General features: G+C 48.9%; 1 protein-coding gene across 3 annotated transcripts in view; it reads left to right on the top strand.

The window, feature by feature from the left end:
- Window positions 1–20,302, top strand: part of LOC129710119 (probable beta-tubulin polyglutamylase) — a 49,880-nt gene extending 29,578 nt beyond the window's left edge. Inside the window, exons 9-13 of one of the 3 annotated variants that reach the window (XM_055656867.1) lie at window positions 583–760; window positions 4,443–6,056; window positions 13,215–13,653; window positions 18,757–19,010; window positions 20,058–20,302. In XM_055656867.1, the coding sequence (XP_055512842.1) occupies window positions 583–760; window positions 4,443–6,056; window positions 13,215–13,653; window positions 18,757–19,007 (2,482 nt within the window). In that variant the 3' untranslated portion in view covers window positions 19,008–19,010; window positions 20,058–20,302. The remainder of the gene's footprint in view (window positions 1–582; window positions 761–4,442; window positions 6,057–13,214; window positions 13,654–18,756; window positions 19,011–20,057) is intronic. The other 2 variants (XM_055656866.1, XM_055656868.1) reach the window with 2 other exon arrangements.
- Window positions 20,303–21,199: the final 897 nt, after the last annotated feature.

Below are 21,199 nucleotides of genomic sequence, written 5' to 3' on the forward strand. Positions count from 1 at the left end.
GGAAAGGGTGGGAATGTTGAGGTGGTTAGTTTAGTTTAGTTTAGTTTGGAGATACAGCGTGCAAACAGGCCCTTCAGCCCACCGAGTCCATGCCAACTAGTGATCCCCGCACACCAATGCTATCCTACACACACACACACACACACCAGGGACAATTTGCAGTTTTACCAGGGCCAATTAGCCTACAAACCTGTGCCTCTGGATTAGATTAGATTAGATTAGATTAGATCCTTTATTTGTCATTCAGAACTTTTGGTCCGAATGAAATGTCGTTGCCTGCAGCCATACATATAATAATAAACAACAAAACACAAATTAATTTGTGTTTTGTTGTTTATTATTATATGTATGGCTGCACTCTGGAGTGTGGGAGGAAACCGGAGCTCCCGGAGAAAACCCACACAGGTCAAGGGGAGAAGGTACAAACTCCATACAGACAACACCCGTGGTCAGAATCGAACCTGGGTCTCTGTCGCTGCGAGGCAGTAACTCTGCCGCTGGCCCACTAGATGGGGGTGGGGGGATTGGTAACCAGTGCATGGTTTTGGTACCAGAGGTCTCACTTGCTGTTTCTCCATCCAGGCAGATGCGTCAGGAGATCCGGCAGAGGCAGGAGCAGAAGGAATTTCTTCTTAAAGGGCGGAAGTGCCTGGAAAAGAACCTGCGGGGAGAGTCCCAGATCCAGAAGAATCCCTCTCCGCTGATCTTGGTGAAACCAAAGTCACCAGAGGAGCTGCAGATGCTTATTCCCTCCACTCCTGTAACTATTCCACTTTGTTGATGTGCAAAATGGTTTTTGGGACAAGACATGGACTGACTCGTGACTTGGATGTGTTGGATGTCCGCACCGTCTCAAGGGCCCTCCTGTTGCGTGGGGGGGGGGGGGGGGGGGGGGTGGTGGCTGGGTGAGGGTGTTGATGGTGTTCTGCATCGCCTGTGGCCTCTTTCTGAACACAGGGAGCCGCTCTCTCTGAGGCCTCGTGGATGTCAGGCCGTTTTGTGGAAGGTTATTCTCTGGCTGGTAGTTATTCCCTCAAACCCGCAGGGCAGCACTGCAGCACTGCATTGCCAGGTGGGAGGAGTTCCTGCCTCTTTGCAGGGCCTCCTTTCAGAGTAAACACAAAGTGTTGGAGTAACTCACTGGGTCAGGCAGCGATCTCTGGAGAACATGGATATGTGACGTTTCGCATCAAAACGCTTCTCCAGACTGATTTTGGGGAGGGGGGGGGGAGAAGAAAGCTAGACAAGGGGAGAGGCAGGAGGAAGTATGGCGCATAATAGGTTGACATTAGCAAGGGGGAGTTTGGATTGGTAGATGATTGGAATGAAGGCCAGAGATCAGAAAGGAGAGACGTACTTTTAGAATGGAGATGAGGAGGAATTTCCTTCACCAGAGGTTGGTGATCCTGTGGAATCCGTGCCAAGACATTGTGTATTTTGGAAGGAGTACCTAATTAGCGGGTACCTAATTAGTACGGGTGTCAAAGGTTATGGGGAGAGAAGGCAGGAGAATCGGGTTGAGAGGGGGAAAGATAGATCAGCCATGGATGAATGGCAGAGTCGACTGGATGGGCCAAATAGCCTAATTATGACATGAGCTTATGAAAATTGGAGAACTCAATGTCCATACCATTGGGTTGGAAGCCAACCAAGCTGAACATGAGATGATGGTCCTCCAGTTTGCGTGTGGCAATGGGGGAGGCCCAGGACAGAAAGGTCATCGTGGGAATGGGAAAGGGGGGAGTTAAAAATGGTTAGCAAATGGTGATCCTTTGGCCCGAGCAGTCATGATTTATTGGGGGGCTCTGAAGGTAGTCAAGTCAAGTTGAGTTTAGTGTCCCACGTGCAAGAACAGGTACGATGAAGAACTTAATGTTTAAGAAGGAACTGCAGATGCTGGAAAATCGAAGGTACACAAAAAAGCCGGAGAAACTCAGCGGGTGCAGCAGCAGCAGCAGCTATGGAGCGAAGGAAATAGGCAACGTTTCGCGCCGAAACCCAAAGGAAATAGGTAACGTTTCAGGCCGAAACCCAAAGGAAATAGGCAACGTTTCGGGCCGAAACCCAAAGGAAATAGGCAACGTTTCAGGCCGAAACCCAAAGGAAATAGGCAACGTTTCGGGCCGAAACCCAAAGGAAATAGGCAACGTTTCAGGCCGAAACCCAAAGGAAATAGGCAACGTTTCGGGCCGAAACAAAAAGGGTTTCGACCCGAAACCTTGCCTATTTTCTTTGGGTTTCAGCGCGAAACGTTGCCTATTTCCTTCGCTCCATAGATGCTGCTGCACCCGCTGGGTTTCTCCGGCTTTTTTGTGTACCTACGATGAAGAACTTGTTGCGGAAGCATCAAATGCAGCATATACACACAGACAAAACACACACTTGAATGGTCTTGCTCCATCCATGCCTATTTAAGAACCATACAAAAGACCAGGCCCAAACATTTCCTCTCCTGAAGAAATTGAGAAACATTCGTGTTTAATGACAATCCAGTGCGTCTCGTGGTCATTTGGGTTGTCCTGCTTGTTGGTCCCGGATTATGAACTGAATTTAAATCCCACAGCTGCTTTGGTGGGATTTAAAGATTCTTTAGTCAAGAAATGTACCACCAAATATGTCTACCCTAATTTGGCCACCCCTGTTTATCCTGGTTCCAGATTTGCCCATTTGTGGAGTCATCACACTCATAGACATATGTCACCGCACAGCACAGAAACTGGCCCTTCGGCCCAACTCGCCCATGCCGACCGACCAAGATGCCCCATCTAAGCTTGTCACAATTGGCCCTGATACCTCTAAACCTTTCCTATCCATGTTCGTGTCTTAAGTGTTGTCATTGTAACTGCTTTTTAACTACCCCCCTCTGGAAGCCCGCTCTATATACCCACCGCCCTGAGTGGTGAAGTTGCCTCCCACATTCATATCACATTTTGCCCATCCCACATCAAGCCAATGTCCTCTAGTTTTTGGTTTCCCGACCATGGGCCAAAGGCTATATATTCTCCTTTTGATTTTAGATACCGACCTCTTTTAGATCGCCCCGAGCCTGCCCAACCTCGCCCAACCTTCCACCGCCTTTCATGATCCACTCCGAACAGCTCCGTGTGTCGAGCCTTCTCGGGTTCCTTCTGCTTCCACAGGGTTTTTACTTTCCAAATGTTGATCACTGCAGACCCCAACCTGCTGAGCCCTGCTCCGAACTCTCTCTAGAATAACTGCAGCCCTCCTCCTTAAAGAGGCTAACGAGGCAATCCAGATGCATTCTTAAAGAGGCATTCCAGATGCAACTTCACATTGCCTCGTGCAGTTGTACTTCCATTTCTAGACCACCAAGATACATTCCTTTTACCTTCCTCATGATCTGTTATATTTGCATGCTCTTTTTTCCCTTTTCTCTCTCTCTCCCTCTCTCTCTCCCCTCTCTCTCTCTCCATTTCCCTCTCCCCCCTCTCTGCCTCTTTCTCCCCCTCTCTCTCCCCCCTCTCTCTCTCTCCATCTGTCTCTCTCACCCCCTCTCTCTGTGTCTATCTCCTCTCCTCCCCCTCTCTCTCCCTCCCTCTCTCTGTCTCTCTCTCTGTCTCTCCCCTTTCTTTCCCCCCCCTTTCTCCCCCCCCCTCTCTCTCTTTCTTTCCATTTAAACAAATAGTCCACGAATAACCACCCATGTCCCCACATTATAGTCCCACTCACCCACAGAACTTTGCATTGAAGGAAATATCCACCTCCCTTTTGAGAACTCCTACTGATTCTGCTGTTTTTGTTTGCTCTTTCACAGAGTGCTTTCCAAATCACAACAGCTTACTACGTTACAAAGAACCGTCTTCACTTCCACTCTGGCCCAGCCTAACCAGAGGTTCAGGCTGAACAAGAATACTGGGCAGAAATCCAGAAACTGGAAGATCAGTAACCAGTGGAAACAGATATATGGCGTTTTAAGAATCTGCTTCCTCTGGTTACCCAAACCCTCCTGCCGTTAGAAGCAATTTCTCTTAACTTACTTTTTTTCAAAAACCCTCCATCATTTTGATCACCTCTAATAAATCTGCTTTTATCCCTTGTCTCAAAGAAGAACAAACCTGGTGCTTCTCAAGTCTCACCACATAAATGATCCCCTCATCCACGTTCTTGCTACTCACTGACCTGTTCCGGCATCAGGAGCGTCATTATATGTGGTCATGTTAACCTAATATTATTGAAATAAATCTTATAATACATTATCTTCCTGAGCTTGTGTCATTGTAATGGATTCCTCCACATCCTCTCTGAGTCTTTGATGCAAAAATGAATGATATGCTGTAAACTTCAGGCATGTTTTGCACATTTCACACAAGTATGCTGACAGCGGCTGCCAAGACTGTGTGTGTGTGTGTGTGTGTGTGTGTGCGTGCGTGTGTTGAATGTTTAAAAATGACATTTGTTTAAAGCCAAGTTTTTCTTTCTAGACTAGCCAAGTTGCAGTAACAGTCTCCAGTGCAAGCCAGCAGCAAGCGGGGGAAGCGGGGAGAGAGGACGCGGAGATTAGGAGCGAACTGTCTCCCGTCAGCGCAGGTGTCGACTCGGAGCCGGTGGGCGAAGACCAGGATACCGAACCCAAAGCCTTCGCCACCGAATGCTCCCCGGAAATCCAAAGCCAATCCCAGGTGGAGCGGGAGGAGCTGGGCCAGAGTCCGGAGCAGCCGGAAGGCCCAGTGGCAACCTCGGCTGTGCTAGTTGTCGAAGGGCAGGATCCCGGACCCAAAGCCTTCGCCACCGAATGCTCCCCGGAAATCCAAAGCCAATCCCAGGTGGAACCGAAGGAGCTGGACCAGGGGCCGGAGCAGCCGGAAGGCTCAGTGGAAATCTCGGCTGAAGCACAACCAGAGGCGGATGCTGAGACTTTACCAGTGTCCCAGCCAGAGGCACTTGTCCAAACGCTCCAGAGCTCGGCTGAGGAAGAGGCTCGAAGGCAGACTTTGTCAGACGTCAGCGCCCAGATTTTGTCAGAGAGCTCAGACAAGGTTCATCGGGAAGCTGCGGACAAGCCCCGGCCGGACGCCCATGACCAGTCTCAAGCAAAGGCCTGTAATCAGTCCCAGGCAGAGTTTCAAGAGCAGAGCCGGCCAGAGGCCCGAGGCCGTGGCCAGTCACCGCCGCCCCAATGCCAGATGCAACTGGAGGACCTCGACCAACCTCTTCAGGAGGCCCTGGATCAGGCCGAGTCAGAGAGTTGTGGCCAGACTCAAGTAGGCGCTAGAGGCCAGGCCCATGAAGAAGAAGCCTGTGATGAGATCCATGCTGAAGCCTGCGATCAGATTCAAGACCAGCTTCAAGATGAGGCCCAAAGTGGCGCCAAAAATGCCGTGAACCATGGTCACACTCAGGTCTGTGACCATCTTCGCCAGGAGGCTGGAGACCAAGTTGAGCCTCAATCCCTGCACCATCCTCAGTCAGAGGCCCAGAACCAAGACCAGGCCTGGATTCAGACGCATCTTAAGGGCCATGGCCAGGGTGAGGCAAGCGCCCAAGACCAACCTCTGCACAAGGCCCAAGACCAGGTTTGCGATCAGGTCGAAATCTTGGCCAAGCACGAGACCCACGGCCAAGTTAATCCCGAGGGCAAAGAACAACCTCACCATGAGGCCCAAACCCGACTTCATGGCGAGGTCCAAGAATTGGATCAGCATGAGGGCCAGGACCATGAGGCCAATGACCATTTTCATCGTGAAGCCCAAGATCAGGCTCATCAGGAGTCCCAGGGCCTGGATCAGCAGGAGCTCCAAGACCCGGTCCAACAGGAGTCCCAGATACAGAAGGGGACACACACAGGATCCCAGGCAGTATACAATAAAATATTAGACGCACAGCCAGTGGATCAGTTGGACACCATGGCCCAGACCCAAAGGGAAATTCAAGAACAACAAGCAGACCAATCCCAACCAGAGGCCCAGGCTCAGCATGAGGCCCAACTGGACGAAGGGCAACTTCAACCTAGTAACAAATTTCCAATGGAGATCAAAGTACAGCCCATGATATGGGCCCAGCCGGCATTTATTTCACCCAAAGAGAATGTGACCAGTGTAAGCATGAGTAGCCTTTTTACCAGGTTCTTCCATTCGGTGGGATTTTATTTCTAATCTTTAAAGAAATATTCTTCAAAGGACAAAGAAACGTGGGGGGGAACCTCATTGAAACTTACCGAAGTGTGAAAGGCCTGGATAGAGTGGATGTGGAGAGGATGTTTCCACTAGCGGGGAGAGTCTAGGACCAGAGGCCACAGCCTCAGAATAAAAGGACGTACCTTTAGAAAAGCGATGAGGAGGAATTGATTTAGTCAGGGAGTGTGGAATCTGTGGAATTCATTGCCATAGAAGGCCGTGGAGGCACTCTGCCTGAGACTGATTTAAGGTGGAGATTGATGGATTATTGATTAGTATGAGTGTCGGGTAATGGGGAGAATGGGGTTGAAAGGGAAAGAGCAAGCAGCTGTCGTTGAATGGTGGAGTAGACATGATGGGCTGAATGGCCTAATTCTGCTACTATCTAACTTGTGAATGTGAATGGGGGGGGGCGCTGATATTTAGCAGAATTATCTACATTTAAGGAGAGAGAGAGAAGCATAGATTTCTAGTACCGTTAGATTTGTATCTAGTTGGCAAGGTGGCCACTTGAGTCCATGCAAGCTCCTCATAGAATGACCTCATCATTTTCATCCCTCTGGCCTTCATCCAAGGTGATGGTTGACTATCCTTGTGTTAAGCTTATTAGTGATTCTGGAACACCATAGAGGCACATCGGGACACAACCGTAACTAGGCTGGGTTAGGGGCCATTAATAAACCATTGCCAGTAAGAATGGTGGTTTTAGACCATTATAGGATGAGCCAGGCAGATACAGCGAAGAGTCTTCAATTAGCTGTTAAGCCTTGGATTAAACATAGAAACATAGAAATTAGGTGCAGGAGTAGGCCATTCGGCCCTTCGAGCCTGCACCGCCATTCAATATGATCATGGCTGATCATCCAACTCAGTATCCCGTACCTGCCTTCTCTCCATACCCCCTGATCCCCTTAGCCACAAGGGCCACATCTAACTCCCTCTTAAATATAGCCAATGAACTGGCTTTGACTACCCTCTGTGGCAGGGAGTTCCAGAGATTCACCACTCTCTGTGTGAAAAAAGTTCTTCTCATCTCGGTTTTAAAGGATTTCCCCAACATACCTGGCATCACAGCACCAGGTTGCATGCTTGTGTCTCAGACTGGGAATGTGTGGAGTGGGGGGTGGGGGTGGGGGGTGGGGGAGGGGGGGGGGGGGGGGGCACAAGAGGGAGATTGGCAGATTGGACAGTGTTTGAGTGGTGGACCAGGAGACCAGCAATGTTTGGGACACCTTGAACCTGGGAAGTGCGAGGCAGACCCCGCGTGTCTTTACCCAGGAGAGTAATACCCTCCAACTTCCTGACTCCAGGAGATGAATGGTGGGAAAAGCCACGAGGGGACCATTTGGGGGGCAGCGCGTAGAGTGTCGCTGCCTGACAGTGCCAGGGTCCAGGGTTCGATCCTGACTACTGGTCCTTGTCTGTACAGAGTTTGTGCGTTCCAGAGTGGTGAATCTCTGGAACTCTCTGCCACAGAAGGTAGTTGAGGCCACAGTGGCTATATTTAAGAGAGTTAGATGTGGCCCTTGTGGCTAAAGGGATCAGGGGGTATGGAGAAAAAGGCAGGTACAGGATACTGAGTTGGATGATCAGCCATGATCATATTGAATGGCAGTGCAGGCTCGAAGGGCCGAATGGCCTACTCCTGCACCTATTGTCTATGTTTCTATGTTCTCCCTGTGACCGCGTGGGTTTTTCCCTGGTGCCCCGGTTTCCTCTCACATTGCAAAGACGCGCGGGTTTTTGTAGGTTTCTTGTGTTCTGTAAAATTGTCCCTAGCGTGCAGGGTCGAACTAGTGTAGGGGTGATCGTTGGTCAGCATGGACAGGTGGGAGCAAGGGCCTGTTTCCACGCTGTGTCTCTGAACTTAATTAATGGGCAATGTTAGGTTGGTGGCAAGGCTTGTTCAGAAGATAAGTCAATGGATGGACTAGCATAATGGTGACGTGGCAGGTTAGCTGCTCAGTGCCTGAGTTTGAGCAGTCACAGGGTCAGGGGGCTGTGTGGTTCTGGGTCCTGGGTGGCTCAGCTTATTGCTCAGAGGCTGCTTGTCCAGAGATACAAGGTTAGTGACTCGCTGATAGGCAACCCAGTTTGTGCTGAACTGAGAAGAACAACAACAGTGCCTTGGACTGACTAGTGATTATTGCTCCTGGCGACAGAGTCATAGAGCGTAGAAACAGGCCCTCCGGCTCAACTTGCCCACACCGACCAGCATGTCCCATCTACACTAGTCCAACCTGCCTGCGTTCAGCCCATCCCCTCTAAACCTGTCAATGGACAATAGGTGCAGGAGTAGGCCATTTGGCCCTTCAAGCCAGCACCGCCATTCAATGTGATCATGGCTGATCATCCCCAATCAGTATCCCGTTCCTGCCTTCTCCCCATATCCCCTGACTCCGCTATCTTTAAGAGCCCTATCTAGCTCTCTCTTGAAAGTATCCAGAGAACCGGCCTCCACTGAGAGGCAGAGAATTCCACAGACTCACCACTCTCTGTGAGGAAAAGTGTTTCCTCATCTCCGTTCTAAATGGCTTACTCCTTATTCTTAAACTGTGTGGCCCCTGGTTCTGGACACCCCCAACATCGGGAACTTGAGGTGTGTCCAAGCCCTTAACAATCTTATATGTATCAATGAGATAGCCTCTCATCCTTCTGAACTCCAGAGTGTACAAGCCCAGCTGCTCCATTCTCTCAGCATATGACAGTCCCGCCATCCCTGCAATTAACCTTGTAAACCTACGCTGCACTCCACTCAATAGCAAGAATGTCCTTCCTCAAATCAGGGGACCAAAACTGCACACAATACTCCAGGTGTGGTCTCACTAGGGCTCTGTCCTATCTCTGTACCTGTCTAAATGTTTCTTTAAACGTTGTGGTAGTACCTGCCTCGATCATCTCCTCCTGCATCTCGTTCCATGCACCTTCCACACTTGCGAAAAAGTTATCCCTCGGCATACTCAATATTCTGACCGGTGAAGACCAATGTGCCAATAGTCTTTTGTGACCACCCTCTCTACATCTGATGCCACTTTCATTGAACCATCTACCTGCACTCCTAGATCCCTCTGCTCTACAACACTCCCTACCATTCACTCCCTACTCCTCCCCATGTTGGTCTTGCCGAACTGTAACATGTGTCTGGTGTGACACAAACCTAGAAACTGGTATTGGTTCAATATTGTCTGTGTACCGAGACGCAGAGATTGTTTGTGTGCCGATCAGTGAAATCATACATCTATGATTGCAATCAAGTCAAATACAAGTACATCAGATCAGATTCAGATTCAGATTCAATTTAATTGTCATTGTCAGTGTACAGTACAGAGACAACGAAATGCAATCAGGTGGTGCAAGGAGAAAAATACCAGCGTGTGGAATATCTTGTAACAACATTATTGAGTTACATTTGTCATTATTGCCATTATTGTGTTTAAAAAATTTAAAAAAAAAGTGTTTTCAATTGCATTACCCTGAAAACAAGTGTACTGCAATTGAATTTCCGAACCAAGAGATGTTGGCATATTGCAGCACTCGAAATCCAGGGGTTATGAATTAAATTCTGTGCAGTAGAAAATAGGAGGCCAAATCTCACACTGGCAGGTGGAGAATTTGAATTCAGTTTTAAGATTGCAATAGTTTTGAACATGCAAGACACCGATGCGCAGAGTCTATAAGAGCGGGGCACGGTGGCTCAGCGGTAGAGTTGCCGCCTCACAGCTCCAGAGACCTGGGTTGATCGTGACTCCAGGTGCTGTTTGTATTTAGAGTTAGCATGTTCACCCTGTGACCACGTGGGTTTCCTCCAGGAGCTCCGGTTTCCTCCCACACTCCAAAGACGTGCAGGTTGATTGGATTTGGTCAATTTTTAATCCTTCGTGCAGGCGTAGGTCCTAGTGTACGGGGTGATTGCTGGTCAGCGCGGACTCGGCGGGCCGAAGGGCCTGTTTTCGCGCTGTATCTCTCCAGTCTAAAGTCTAAACTAGTGTATGGCTATCTTCAGTCGGCATGGACTTGGTGTGTGGAAGGGTCTGTGTAACCATGCTGTTTCTCCAAATTTGATGGACTTGCTCTTGGTCGGTACTTTAATGATCCCATGATTGAGCGATTTTAAATCAAATGCATGTATCAGTAAACAGGAGTGACATCAAAAGTGCAACCAAAAGCCCTTGGTTGACTTCTACACTTTGGTGCAGAAAAGCTCTGTTCTGGTTCAGAATGAAAGATGGCTGGGGTAGAAACTTTCTCTCTCATGAAGTCATAATCATAGAATGATACAGGGTTGAAACAGGCCCTTCGGTCCAACTCACTGCCTACAATGTCCCAGCTACACTAGTCCCACTTAGAAACATAGAAACATAAAAATTAGGTGTAGGAGTAGGCCATTCGGCCCTTCGAGCCTGCACCGCCATTCAATATGATCATGGCTGATCATCCGACTCGGTATCCCGTACCTGCCTTCTCTCCATACCCCCTGATCCCTTTAGCCACAAGGGCCACATCCAACTCCCTCTTAAATATAGCCAATGAACTGTGGCCTCAACTACCCTCTGTGGCAGAGAGTTCCAGAGATTCACCACTTGCCTGCGCATGGTCCATATCCCTCCAAACCTGTCCTATCCATGTACCTGTCTAATTGTTTCTTAAACAATGTGATGGTCGCATGCCTCAACTACTTCATCTGGCAGCTCATTCCACACACCCACCACCCTCTGTGTGAAAACGTTACCCCTCAGATTCCTATTCAATCTTTTCCCCCTGCACCTTGAACCTATGTCCCCTGGTCCTCGATTCCCCTACTCTGGGCAAGAGACTCTGTGCGTCTCCCTGATCTATTTCCATGATTGCACAAGGAACGTCTGGAATCCCCTGCCACTGAAGGTGGTGGAAGGCAGGCAGATAATTCAATGTATTGACTGTGGAGATAGGTGGGATTGAGGAGGTGGAATTGAGAGTCATGGGGCTGGCACAGAGGCAGAGTTGAGGCCAGCATAGGCCAGCCATGATTATATTCATTGGATCATAAGATCATAAGTGATAGAAGTAGATTTATGCCATTCAGCCCATCGTCCACTCTGCCATCTACCTCTCCCTCCTAAGCCCATTCTCCCCATATCCTCTGACACCCGTGCTAATCTATCTCTTCCTTAAATATATTCACTGATTTGACCTCCACAGCCTTCTGTGGCAAAGAATTCCACAGATTCCCCTCCCTCTGACTGAAGAAATTCCTCCTCATCTCCCTCCTAAAAGAACGTCTTTTAATTCTGAGGCTGTGACCTCTAGTCCTAGATTCTCCCACTAGTGGATGCATCCTCTCGACATCCACTCTATCTGCAGGCTCGATGGGCCGAATGGCCTACTCCTGCACCTATTTTCTATGTTTCTATGTTTCTAACAAACATTCCAGTAGAGTATCACCATACCACCGGCAATTAGCAATTGTAATGAAATAGTCTACTGAGCCCGTAGGCAAGAGGCACCATGCTTGGCGCCTTTGTCCAAGTCCAGTCTACGGGCCTAGTTGTCCTGAACGATGGTCGATTAAGGCGAGCCCCAGGGTGCCCCAATGCCTCCAGCCATCACCTTCCCATGGTCTTTAAGAAGGAACTGCAGATGCTGGAAAATCGAAGGTACACAAAAATGCTGGAGAAACTCAGCGGGTGCAGCAGCATCTATGGAGCGAAGGAAATAGACAACGTTTCGGGCCAAAACCCCCTTCATGTGTAGGGTGGGGGGGGGGGGAAGGGGGGAGAAGAAAGGAGAAAGGAGGAGGAGCCCGAGGGCTGAGGGAGAGCTGAGAAGGGGAGGAGACAGCAAGGGCTACCGGAAATTGGTGAAGTCGATGTTTGTGTCGCTAGGGTGCAGACTGCTCAAGTGGAATATGAGGTGCTGCTCCTAATCCTAACCCTACATCAGTCTGAAGAAACGTTGCCTATTTCCATCGCTCCATAGATGCTGCTGCACCCGCTGAGTTTCTCCAGCATTTTTGCCTACCTTTCCATCGTCGACCAGCAACCAACGTCCTTTCCTTGCCCGTCCACCTTTGTTCGCCTGGTGGGGGGGGGGGCGCTTCCTGCGGCTGACCCCGAGGGCGTGGCCGTCCCGACTCCGGTTCCCACTCCCACCGGCCTCTCTCCTCTCCCGTCGAGACCATCATCGCCGGCTCCACCCCTGGTCTTCAGGGGAATGAGCAGGGAAGGCTCGGTGGGCTCCCCCCCTCTTCCAGGCTGTGGTGGGCTTCACTTGTCCGGCACCGGTGGGCTGGGGTCTCTTTGAGGTGGGAGACGGAATACATTCACTGTCGGGCCGTTGAAAGATACAGCCCTTCTGACCACGCCGGCCATCAACCACCCATTCATACTAGTTGTACGTTCTCCCACTTGGGGCAAGTTACAGAAGCCAATTAATGTCTTTGGGGAACCAAGGCACCTGGTGGAGACACAAGCGACACGGTGGCGCAGCGGTAGAGTTGCTGCCTTACAGCGCTTGCAGCTGCAGAGACCCGGGTTCGATCCCGAAGACGGGTGCGGTCTGTACGGAGTTTGTGCGTTGTCCCCCCAACCGCGCGGGTTTTCTCCAAGATCCTTTGCTTCCTCCCACACTCGAAAGGCGTACAGTCTTGCAGCTCAATTGGCTTGGCGTAAATTGCGTAAATTGTTCGGAGTGCGTGTAGGAATGGCGCTGCTGTGCGGGGCTCGCTGGTCCGTGGGCCGAAGGGCCTGTTTCCCCGCCGTATCTCCAAACTAAGCTAAACCAGAACAGGGCGAACTTGTAAACTCCGCACAGCCAGCACCCGAGGTCGGAATCGAACCTGGGTCTCTGGCACGGTGAGGTGGCATCCATACCCACTGCGCCACCAATACTGACAGATATTATTATTAATTATTTAATTATTTAATCAATTATAAAGATACTTTCAACCTGTTTAGTGATGAACTTTTCTTGGTTACTATAGTGATGCTATTGGATGGGGGTGCGATAATTTTGATCTAGTGGGCTAGTGAACCGCTTCAAGCCCATTGCTATCGTTTCCATCTCGGCCGTAACCTCAATCTGCATTTATTTTTTTTATCTCAGTCAGATATCTGCGAAGAGATTGACAAGCAGAGCGAGGTCAGTGAGGAGGAGGCCAAGGGAGAGGACTCCTTAAGCAGCACGTCTCAGAAAAGCACAGAGCAGGTTCGGAGCTCAGGCCGATTGCAGCCCGAGACCCAGAGTTCCCCCAGGTTCCAGTTCTTGGCCAATGTCAAGCCCCAAGACCGTTCCGAGGTCCAGCCTTTAATTCCAGGTGGGCAGAAGGTGACGAGGGAGACCTTGAACATGCCGCTCGACATTACCTTCACCTCACAGATGATCAGGAAGGTGTCCATGGCCCTGAGATGCAATCGCAACAAGGTGTGCCCGCCAAATGATATCAATCCCTTTGTGCGGACTAACGCCGCAGAGAACACGATGGAGGAGATCTCAAACTCGAGCTCGGATCAACACGAGACAAACTGCAGCTGCTGGAGAAGAAGTAAGTGGCACACGAGCTTGTAACATTTTTCTCGAGTGGGACAGGGTCAAGGGAATCCATTGTCCCCGACGGCGTGAGCTGCCCATTTAGCACAGGGTCTGCTGACCAGTTGCAGGAAAGCCCTTGGTTCTGACTCATAGGTTCAAGGAGCAGAATTCGACCATTCGGCCCATCAAGTCATTCAGTCGTGGCTGGCCTACATTTCCCTCTCAACTCCATTCTCCTGCCTTTGCCCCATCACCCTCCGACACCTGTACTAATCAAGATCACCTTTAAAATATCCATCGACTTGGCCTTCACAGCCATCTGTGTGCAATGAATTTTACAGATTCACCACTCTCTGTCTGAAGACATTTCTTCTCATCTCCCTACTAAGGGGACCCTTTTTATTCTGAGGCTATGGCCTCTGGTCCCAGACTCCCCCACTAATGGAAACATCCTCTCCACATTCACCCTATCCAGGCCTTTCACTAGTCGGTAAATTTCCAATGAAGGCTACCCCTCATCCTTCCAAACTCCAGCGAGTACAGGCCCACAGTGCCTTCATACGCTCTTCCTATGTTGACCCAGTCATTCCTGGGATCATTCCTGGGATCATTCCAGGACAAGGGGTCACAGCTTAAGGATAAGGGGGAAATCCTTTAAAACCGAGATGAGAAGAACTTTTTTCACGCAGAGAGTGGTGAATCTCTGGAACTCTCTGCCACAGAGGGTAGTTGAGGCCAGTTCATTGACTATATTTAAGAGGGAGTTAGATGTGGCCCTTGTGGCTAAGGGGATCAGGGGGTATGGAGAGAAGGCAGGTACGGGATACTGAGTTGGATGATCAGCCATGATCATATTGAATGGCGGTGCAGGCTCGAAGGGCCGAATGGCCTACTCCTGCACCTAATTTCTATGTTTCTATGTTTCTATAAACCTCGTATTCCAAGGTGGATTAGATTATCGAAAACACCAACCGGACAGGATCAGCGATTTTTAACTCCCCAAACCAAAAGGCAGGTGGCAGAAGTAGCATGTGGGATTATCTTCGAGAAATTGAGTCATTTTAACATCCAGTGTTTGTTGATGTTTCACCGTCCACATTGTCCACCTCAGAAAAGAACTCGAATTACTAAACAATTAACAGCTGAGAAAGAGGGGCCAGGACTGGTCAGGACTGGACAAGAGGCCTCTCTGTCTGTGCTCCACTTTTCAATGTCATGGGCAATATTCTACATCTCTTTTCTTATAAAAACATGGAAACATAGAAAATAGGTGCAGGAGTAGGCCATTCAGCCCTTCGAGCCTGCACCCGCCATTCAATATGATCATGGCCGATCATCCAACTCAGTATCCTGTACCTGCCTTCTCTCCATACCCCCTGATCCCTTTAGCCACAAGGGCCACATCTTACTCCCTATTAAATATAGCCAATGAACAGGCCTCTCAACTACCTTCTGTGGCAGAGAATTCCAGAGATTCGCCACTCTCTGTGTGAAAAATGTTTTTCTCATCTAGGTCCTAAAAGATTTCCCCCTTATCGTTAAACTGTGACCCCTTGTTCTGGACTTCCCCAACGCCGGGAACAATCTTCCTGCATCACTCCTCATATCCCAGAACTTCCCGAGTGAATGTCATTGGTCTCAACGTTGTTGGTTCAGTGACACGGCATCCACAGGTCACTGGAGTCGTTGATGCTAAACAGACCATTAGTTGAAGAAACTTCTTGATATTTCATCCCTGATTATCTGACCCCATTATCTGACACTAGCCTCTCTAGATCTTCCTTTCGCACCCACAACAAACACAGCCTCACTCCATCTTCAATGTCAGGTAAGTTGTTACACTGATAATGACACAGATGCAGGCCATTCGACCCAAAGGATTCGTGCTGCCTCCCATGGGAGCAATCTATTAGTCTTACTCTCTCCTTGTTTTCCAGCCTATTCACTCTTCTGCATGTCCCTGAACTCCCCTTTGCTCTTTATCCCATTGAATGTTTCAACGTGCTCGAAACCGAAACACCGCCTATTCCTTTTCTACAGAGATGCTGTCTGACCCGATGAGTTAGTCTAGCTTTTTGTCTGATTCAAGGTTCAAGATTCAAGAGAGTTTCTTGTCATGTGTCCCAGATAGGACGGACAATGAAATTCTTGCTTTGCTTCAGCACACAGAACATAGTAGGCATGAATAAATACAGAACAGAACAGATCAGTGTGTGCATATACCAATGAATATATATATTTACACACATAATTAAACAGATAAAGTGCAAAGGGCTATTAATGGTCAGAGTTTTGTTTGAGTTGAGTTTAATAGCCTGATGGCTGTGGGGCGGCAGCTATTCCTGAACCTGGATGTTGCAGATTTCAGGATCCTGTACCTTCTACCTGAAGGCAGCGGAGAGATGAGTGTGTGGCCAGGATGGTGTGGGTCCTTGATGATGCTGGCAGCCTTTTTGAGGCAGCGACAGCGATAAATCCCCTCGATGGTGGGGAGGTCAGAGCCGATGATGGACTGGGCAGTGTTTACTACTTTTTGTAGTCTTTTCCGCTCCTGGGCGCTCAAGTTGCCGAACCAAGCCACGATGCAACCGGTCAGCATGCTCTCTACTGTGCACCTGTAGAAGTTAGACAGTGTCCTACTTGACAAACCGACTCTCCGTAATCTTCTCAGGAAGTAGAGGTGCTGATGTGCTTGCTTAATTATTGCATCAGTGTTCTCGGACCAGGAAAGATCTTCAGAGATGTGCATGCCCAGGAATTTGAAGCTCTTGACCCTTTCAACCATTGACCCGTTGATATAAATGGGACTGTGGGTCCCCATCCTACTCCTTCCAAAGTCCACAATCAGTTCCTTGGTTTTACTGGTGTTGAGAGCCAGGTTGTTGTGCTGGCACCATTTGGTCAAACGGTCCATCTCACTTCTATACTCAGACTCATCCCCATCAGTGATACGTCCCACAACAATGGTGCCATCAGCGAACTTGATGATGGAGTTCGTACTATGTCCGGCTACGCAGTCATGAGTATAGAGTGAGTATAGCAGGGGGCTGAGCACGCAGCCTTGAGGTGCTCCCGTGCTGATTGTTATCGAGGCTGACACTTTTCCACCAATACGGACAGACTGTGGTCCGTGAATGAGGAAGTCGAGGATCCAATTGCAGAGGGATGAGCAGAGACCCAGTTCTGTGAGTTTGGTAACCAGCTTGGAGGGGATGATTGTCTTAAGTGCCGAGCTGTAGTCAATGAATAACAGCCTGACATACGAGTTTTTGTTGTCCAAGTGGTCCAGAGCGGAGCGGAGTGGAGGGCCAGCAAGATCGCATCCACCGTTGATCTGTTGTGGCGGTAAGCGAACTGCGGTGGGTCCAGGTTCTTGTCGAGGTAGGAGTTGATTTGCGCCATGATCAACCTCTAAAAGCACTTCATCACCACCGGCGTTAGTGCCACTGGTCGATAGTCATTGGGGCACGTCAGTCACCTTGCTCTTCTTGGGCACCGGTATAATTGATGCCCTTTTAAAGCAGGTGGGAACCTCAGACCTCAGAAGTGAGAGGTTGAAAATGTCCGTAAAAACTCCCGCCAGGTGGTCCGCACAGGTTTTTAGAACACGACCGGGTATACCATCAGGTCCAGGCTCGTTCCGAGGTCACCTTATTTTATGAGCATCCTCTGGTCATGGGATATACATGTTAAAGGTCAAAAGTCAAAAACTTTATTTGCCATTTGTGCTTACACACATAGGAACTCTTGTGCGGTTGTTCAGAGAGTCAAGTCGTTAAAAAGACACATAGAAGACACATAATCTATAAAAACATATACTTCTCTAGAACTAAAAAAGAAAGAAAATGCCTAAAACCCTATATAAAGGGGAAAGTGAGAGCATTGTAAATTACACAAACCCTATATAAAAGTGTCGATTGCATTGTAAATTGCACAGGCCCAGGAGACAATATAATATAATATAATATGATGTGCTACGAGGTAGGTCAGGACATCAGTTCATGTTGTTTTGGCCAAGAGTCTCGCTGTGGCAGGGAAGAAGCTCTTAAAAAAGCGTGTTCTGTTTGTGACAATGCTGTCCGCTCGTCTGTGCCTGAGGTTGCATGTGCAGTTTTTGTGTTTGAGCAGGGAGTGAGCTGGATGTAGTGTGTCTCTGATGATTCTCTCTGCTCTTTTTTGACAGCGCTGTGTATAGATTGTATCCATGGAGGGGAGTTCCGTTCTGATAATCAAATCAGAAGTTTATCAAACTTCTGCCTAAATTGCAGTGGACAATCAGACCAGTTCCATGGAAATTCCAGGTGGAGGTATCAGTGATGGTTTTATCAGCTGAGTTTCACTGAGACATGGCAGTCATTTACTCTTGCTTGAGAGTGACCAGGGTGAGACTTGTCTGTGATTGTGTGCTGGTGGCCTTGCTGAGGCAGCGTGAGCTGTAGATGGGGGTCAGTGGAATGGACCTGGCTTGGTGTGATGGTCCGGGCTGTGTCCCCACAATCATCTGCAATTTCTTGCGGGCTTAGATGGAGCTGTTTCCAAACCATGCTAACTTCTTCTTCTTGCGTATGGCGTGCACAGCCTAAAGTTGTACGACAACTTGTTCTATTTGATCTTATTTGATTGTGCACGCCGGGTTGATTGCATTCGTCGAAACAGCGTGGACCATGTGAAGGTTGCAATCTCCCACCCCAGACCATGCTGTGATGCATCCCAAATAAAATGCTTTCTATGTTGCATTCTGAGCGCAGGTATATGGGACTAGGGGAGATTATGTGTTCGGCACGGACTAGAAGGGTCGAGATGGCCTGTTTCCGTGCTGTAATTGTTATATGGTTATATGGTTATCTGTCAAAGCTGATGAGGGTGGTCGGGGACATGCTGAACTTCCTAAGCCTTCTAAGGAAGTGGAGGCATTGGTGTGCTTTCCCCGTTCTGTGGTGGTTTAAGATGGCCATCTCGTACCATCTTCAGTACGTCAATAAAGGATGGGGAATGAAATCCCTCCAAAGCTATCATTTGTGTACGAAATGAATAAAACACTCAGATGTGTGCTAAATGTTGCCACTGCTTTGTGGACTGAGGGGGAACTGAATTAACGAGTGATTAAAATCTTCAGCTTGCATGACAGACAGAATCTTCTGCGTGGGTCGATTGCGGGACAATGAGATGAAACCCTGTCTCAAGAACCAGCCCAAGCTGCGGAGAAGCAAAGTCACCGAAACGTATCCAATCCCCGAGAAGGTGATGGAGGACAAGAGCCGACACAACCTGTGCGTGGTGTCATCCAAAGCCCCCACCATCCTACGCCTTGTCCATCCGACAACACTCAAGATTAGACAAAAGGACCTCAACAACATTGGCAGGTAAAAGGTGAACACAGGAAAACGTATCGAGTTGCTGTCATGACCGGAAACTGGGCAGCTTCACCCTTTTCCTCCTCGGTAGCTCGACGTCTTAATTCGACCCTTTTGCCTTTTGTTCAGATCTTTGACTCTCCATTTAACTGCTAACCCAATTTTTCCCAGTCATCTCTCCTCTCCGGTAGTGGGGGAATTGTCTCATCCCATTCTGCCTCAGATATGCACACAAAGCCTTGCTATCTTTCTACTCTGTCCACATGCTAACCCGGGTACCTGCCCACTGAAGGAATGTGACAATGTTGGGAGAGAGGACTCAAGAGCTGCCAGCATTTGCCTCTCACCCTAAGATGGAGTCATACAGTGTGGAAACAGACCCCTTGGCTCAACATGCCCACACCGACCGTGTCCCCATCTACACTAGTCCCACGCCTGCGTTTGGCCCATATCCCCCTAAACCTGTCCCATCCACGTACCTGTCTAATTGCTTCTTAAACTTTGTGATGGTCCCTGCTTCAACTACCTCCTTAGACAGCTCGTTCCATTCACCCACCACCCTTGTGTGAAAAGGTTACCCCTCAAATCTTTCCCCCTTCACCTTAAACATATGTCCTCCAATTCTTGATTCCCCTACTCTGGACAAGAGCCTCTGTGCGTCCACCCGATCTATTCCTCCCATGATTTTACACACCTCTCTAAGATCACCCCTCATCCTCCTCGCTCTCCAGGGGAATAGAATCCCAGCCGACTCAACCTCTCCCTATAGCTCAGACCCACGAGTCCCGGCAACTTCCTCGAAAATCTTCTCTGCATCCTTTCCAGCTTTCCAACATCTTTCCCATAACATGGTACCCGCAACTGAAGACGACACCCTAAATGCTGCCACATCATGGTCTAACGCAATTGCAACATGACCCAACTTCAATACGCAGTACTCTGACCAACGAGACCAATAGATCTCTGTCAACTCTCTCCTCCTTCCAGCTTCATCTCAGGGCGGTAGAATAGATTCCCCCCCACTCAAATGCGACAATGAAGCATTATCCCTTTTCTCTTGCAGGCGATAAGCAGTCCACGTTGTCATTGAGCTGCAGAGGAACAACCTCAGGTGTTTCCACATCTGCAGAGCACTGACGTGACTGTTCATTCTCCAGCCCGCACTGTGAAACCCCCTCAATCTTGGACGATGCAGAAAGCACTCGATGATGCTCTAATTTATCGAGTGGAAAATTTAAGCCTTTGCCCAGCACTTTTGAAAACATTTCTCTTTACAAAACGTATTAAATATATTTAATGGTTATGAAACTGCAATGCTGCATCAATTCTTTCGCCCTCACCAGAGAATATACAGTGTTAGTATTATTTTATTTAGGTGGCTGAGGGAAGATGGAAAGATTCAAACTCATTTACATTCTCCGACATTCCACTCTTCCTCTCTCCTGCCCCATGTATCAATTCTATCCAATTCTATCCATGTATCAATGTATCAAAGTCTCTCCCAAACACTCACTCTCTTGTAGAAATCTGATCTTGCATCGGCAACAGCCTATCTTAGAACATTTGGAGTATTGTGTGCAGTTTTGGTCACCCCATTACAGGAAAGACATGGAGGCTTTGGAGAGGGTGCAGAGAGATAATAGGCAATAGACAATGGACAATAGGTGCAGGAGTAGTCCATTCGGCCCTTCGAGCCAGCACCGCCATTGATCATGGCTGATCATCCACATTCAATACCCCATCCCTGCGTTCTCACCATATCCTCCGACTCCGCTGATGTTCTGAATTAGAGGATTTCAGCTACAGGGAGAGGTTGGATAGACATGGATTGTTTTCTCTGGAACATCAGAGGTTCAGGGGAGAATTGATAGAGTTATATAAAATTACGAGAGGCATAGATAGGGTAGGCAGAACCTTTTTCCAGATGCAACACTAGAAGGCATAGCTATGAGGTGAGAGGGGGGAAAGTTGAATGGAGATGTGCGGATCAAGTTGTTGGCATTGTGAAGGGGGGCTGGAACATATTGCCAGGGGTAGTGGTGGAGGCAGATACGATAGTGCAGTTTGAGAGGCGTTTAGATAGGCACGTGGATGTGCATGAAACATATAAGATTGTTAAGGGTTTGGACACGCTAGAGGCAGGAAACATGTTCCCGATGTTGGGGGAAGTCCAGAACCAGGGGCCACAGTTTAAGAATAAGGAGT

Source organism: Leucoraja erinacea, chromosome 27, assembly GCF_028641065.1.
Source record: "Leucoraja erinacea ecotype New England chromosome 27, Leri_hhj_1, whole genome shotgun sequence".
Taxonomy (NCBI): domain Eukaryota; kingdom Metazoa; phylum Chordata; class Chondrichthyes; order Rajiformes; family Rajidae; genus Leucoraja; species Leucoraja erinaceus.